This window comes from Drosophila erecta, unplaced genomic scaffold (genome assembly GCF_003286155.1).
Source record: "Drosophila erecta strain 14021-0224.00,06,07 unplaced genomic scaffold, DereRS2 tig00000246-arrow-arrow-pilon, whole genome shotgun sequence".
Classification (NCBI taxonomy): Eukaryota; Metazoa; Arthropoda; class Insecta; order Diptera; family Drosophilidae; genus Drosophila; species Drosophila erecta.
Genome location: NW_020825214.1, coordinates 2,097,161 through 2,102,036, shown reverse-complemented (window position 1 = coordinate 2,102,036; position 4,876 = coordinate 2,097,161). Strand labels below are relative to the sequence as shown.

Below are 4,876 nucleotides of genomic sequence, written 5' to 3'. Positions count from 1 at the left end.
ATCCTCAGATGACTGATCATGTCTGGACACCCTTTAACGCAATGATGCAGTATCCATGGCTTATAACACCGTTTACTCGCTCTTAGAAAAAATGATCCAGTAACTAATCTTCAATCCTCGAATACCTCATCATAATCATATCGTTATTTGAAAATTATTGAGTTCAAATTGTTCAAGCGCTACAGTAAAACAGGATTGCAATCTGATTTCTGTTACACAGTCAGAACGCCGCTTCTTAATTGTACGAATATAAGTGCTAATACAATTGAAAACGTTTAAATTTATCATAGTTGTAAAACCCCGCTCGTACTTGACGTCCTCCAAAAAAGCGCCCGTTCAGGTCCACTACAGCTGCAAAGTAAAATATAAGCTAATTATTTACCATACAAAGCATATATGTATAACAACCTTTAATGGCACTTTCGATACGTCTAAACTCCACGAATATTTTAACCGCATCTTCTGGCACAGTTCCGAACGATTCGTGAATAATGACGCTGTTTACTTCGCCGTACTTTGTGTTGCATTCGTCTTTTACCTCGGGTTCCAATTCTTCGTCAACGTCCCCAGGTCCTACCATATTACGTAGAAGAACAACCTTGCTTGGTGATTTCATAATCTCCGTGATGCTGGATCCGGTCTCGCCACTCTCAGCCGCCTTGCCTGCCACCTGGGGAAGAAGCATGGCCTTATGACTGGGACTTGGTCCTATTTGAAAGCCCATCGAAGGTGGCGACAATGCCAGAGGTGGCAAAAAAGAGTCTTTTTCGTGTATGATCCGTCCACCACGTTTCGAGGTTTTCTCTACTTGAAGGGCTATGGCCATACCTTGCTCCGATTTTCCGAGGCCTTGACCATCCTTAAAGCCATATTTAGCCATAATTTTGGCGGCTACCGAACTGGCAGAATACGGCATTGTATTAGAGACTTCGCAGCCACTATCAATTGATATTTCTTGGAGGGACGGAGGGGGAGCGATTGTGGCTCCTCCCTGCTTAGCTACAGATCCCGCGGATGGCAAGTATATGTCATCATCATTTTGGCGCTGTCCAAACCCGCTGAATTTCAAATTAGGAGCTAAGACATCGTCTCTGTGAACTTCTCGACGACCGACACGTCCACGTTTCCTATCTTTTTCCTTGTCATTATCTCTATCTTCTCGATCACATCCATCTGCGCCGACACCAACAAAAGACCGAGTTTTGTCACTGCCATTAGTTTTCTCCTTGAGTCTATAGAAGACTCCAACGCTCCAGTAAATTATTACAATTAATTGGTTTTTATTTTGTAGATCACAAGCGACCGTTTATTGTAATTGTTCGTTTGAAACTGAAACTAGGATACAAAATATTTCCCTAAGTCCCTAGCAATCAAGTGTGGGCGTCGCAGCAGGCGTCGGCAGCGAAGCAGTGGTCGTCAGCGGCCACGCGGCGGAGAAGTGCAGATGATCGAACTTTTAGCTGGTTGTTGACACCGGAAGGAATGCAGACCTTTGGTCAGCATTTTGGGCACTTGTGTTTACCCAGAAATGTTGTTGAAATTTAAGATGTGGGACAATAACTTATAGGGCAATAACTTATACAGATAGTATGAACGAAAAGGGAAAATAGGGAAAATAAATATTCTACCAAATTAAAAATTTGTATACATACCCTGGATACTTTTTCACAGTATCCTATATCCATAGTGACATATCCATAAGTCCCTTAGACTTAAGAACATGCCTACTTATTTACACACAACCAACAAGCATACCCCATACTACCCTTTATGTACTCAGCCCATAGATAAGAATAAAACTTTCACCAAATCCCAGAACCAAGGCCAAGTAGAAAAAACCCCAAGTCATACGAATACAGGATCTTATTTAGACAAATCACCCAATGGTAGACTAAACATTCTTTGCCAAAACCCCAAATAATTGTCACGTTCCCACGTTCAAAGTTCGGACTCGCAAACTCGAAAACAAAAGTTTTAAATTTCAAATAAACAAAATCTTAAGAATCCAAGAGCGAATGCACTTGAATCCAAGAGAAAAGCAGATAACTCCAAAGTTCTCTAAAATTCTAAAATCCAAAGTCCATATTTGAAAAGCTCGAACCCGAGGCTTGAACGTCAATCAATCTAGATTAATAAGTTGAGTTCAGTTTGAGACCTAATGCACATCGGTCGGTGTTCTTCACTAAACAATCGTAATACTTAGGTCAAATAAAATTATATTTTTTTGACATACGAATATTATGAACGTGTAATTATATATATATTCCTACATTTTTATATACATATACATACCCTGGATACCCTTCTTCATAATAACCATATATTTATTCTCTCGAAAACATAAACCGTATTCTTATATCACATAACCCACTCTGGTTTATATGTAAATATATAATCGAATGCGCAAATCACGGGTAAATCCCTAAAATCTCCAGAATCCTAAAATTCCTTAAGAGAAAAAAAAAAAAACAAAAGGAAAAACCTACGAACAAATTTCATACGAACAAACAGCACTTATACTTTCGCGAACTCGGGAAATTATATAATCCTCACTGGCAAATAAAAATCTTTCCGGTTAGCAATCTTACAAATGTCAAAAAAAAATAATCGTTGACAAGACAAGGTCCAGGCTAGGTCTTAGGAGCAGTAGTAGCTTACCAGAGATAAGGGAAGAAGAAATAGTAAGAATGGATAGGACTACTAGCCCTTCGCCCAATGCAAACAACATGGCCAACGCTAGTACCCTACCGAACACGTCCAGAGTTCGGGCTAGTTCGTTTGGAATAATAATATATATCTATAAACACAACACTACTGAAAGATCTCCGGCGGATATAATTTAGTATGCAGGAAGTCCAGACTTTAATGTCCAAAAGAATAAAATTTACAAAGTCAACAAACACGAAATATAGACAGACCCCACTTGTAAAAATCAAGGTAACAAATCCATTCAAGAAAACAGGACGAATTGAACAATTGGATGAAAAACATTTTGAAGAGACAAATCGCGGTATAAAAATCGTACACTTCAAATTTAAAAAGCATAAGAAAATTATTAAAAGTAAATACAATAATTCCAGACCAGACCAAGAGAGTTAAGCGATGTCACATACTTCCCAAATTACTTATCTCATACAGATAAGTAATATGGGAAGTATGACCATATGTCACCAATGTCCAATGAAGTAAATATTGAAGTAAACCTACTCAGTGCTAAGAATACCTTATACTCTAAAGAGGAACAATGGAAATACCGATAAGCTACGAATGTCATTATTTAAGTATAAATATAACAAGAACAATGATTATGTTCGATAACCTGTAGAAGTAGCAAACAATTTTCCCGATGTATCCCAAATTCAATATTTAGTTGAGAAATTAAAGCGGGAAATTAATGGATTGAGAATTAATAAACTAGTAAACTAGGTTAAAATTAAAAAAATTAAATTTTTAAAGTTAAAGTTAAATTTTAAAATTAAAAATTTAAAAGTTAAATGTAGTAGGAAAGTCATAAATATTTATTTGGCACCTTATAACTATACTATCAAGACGATAGGATTGATTTGGAAGAAAACATTAATAAATCTTCAAAAAGTTCCGTGGAAAACAACGACGTAAACATGGTTATAACGTAATCAGTAAATACGTAATCAGTTAATAACAAGCTCAGGAGAAAGAATAGAACAGATCGCGATTTTGATATTCAATTTACAACAATTCACATTATGTATAGAGGATATCAAATTGGGTATGCAGTTAACTAAGCTAGATATCTTTAACCAGAAACTGTTAAAACAAGATTACTTGAAACAAGTAAACTCGGAGAAAATGTTATGGATAAAAACATCAACTTGGCTCAAAACAGAAACGAACGAAATTTTAATTATTTCCATTTTCCAAGCGAAATCACAAAAGTTCCGATTAAGTTCAAGTAATTCCTTACCCAGATGAACATGGATTCTAACTGAGGAAATATTTGATAAGTCAATAATCATTTGATTTTCAATAATCAAGTATACCATAAGGATACATAAAATGGAATATTTGACAAGTTTAGAGTTGGATTAATCAAGCAGGAGCAAACTCAGTGTAAATACACTATAATTCAAAAAATGTTCAAATCAATTACATAGAACCGAATATACTTATTAGCTGGAATCTACCAGAAACAGTTATAAATCAAAATTGCACTAATAACAAAATTGTAATATCAGGAAATAACATAGTAGGGATTAAAAATTGTGCAATCCGAATTGATGAATTCATAACTTCAAAAAATCTAGCGGATTTTACACAAACGATTTATATTACTAATAATGTTACAAGTTAACAAACAAATAAGATAAACTCTCATGTAAAGCACTACAGCACTATTGCATTCCAAATTATTTGCGTTGATATATTCGTTATTATGATTATCAGCTTAACCAAAGACACTAGAATAATAAGATGCGTAACGCCATACGATTTTTTTTGTACACGATTTTTTTGTGCTGGATCCAGAGCTGGCTCCAGACTCTCGAATTTTTGTTCAAGAGCCAGATAGAGAGCGCTCTAGAGCCAGCAGCTCTCTTGTACGCATACAGCGACAGTCGATCACTGTATGTGTGCACACGTATGCTCATGTATCGTAAATTTGACAAAATATGCCCTTCACTTCAGAAGTTTATGGACTTTCAACCTATATTATTTGTAATCGATTGCTACCATGTAAAAACTCAAATTTAACATAATTATTTAAATAGATCATAAGAAGAGTAATAGGTGAATAAATGTATATAATAATACCTAATTAATTTAATTATTTTATTACTTTATACAAGAAAATGTGTCGCTAGAGTATTCAGCTTGCGACGTGGAAAATATATTTGTAGTT

At 35.5% G+C, this 4,876-nt stretch overlaps 1 protein-coding gene across 1 annotated transcript; it reads right to left on the bottom strand.

Annotated features, from left to right (window-relative positions):
- Positions 1-203: 203 nt before the first annotated feature.
- LOC6556163 (splicing factor 45) lies at positions 204-2,311 on the bottom strand. Its single transcript, XM_001982980.3, has 3 exons — positions 2,293-2,311; positions 409-1,242; positions 204-351 (listed from the first exon to the last, which is right to left on the bottom strand). The coding sequence occupies exons 1-3, from the start codon at positions 2,309-2,311 to the stop codon at positions 257-259; spliced, it is 948 nt and encodes a 315-aa protein (XP_001983016.2). The 3' UTR covers positions 204-256.
- Between the last annotated feature and the right edge of the window lie 2,565 nt (positions 2,312-4,876).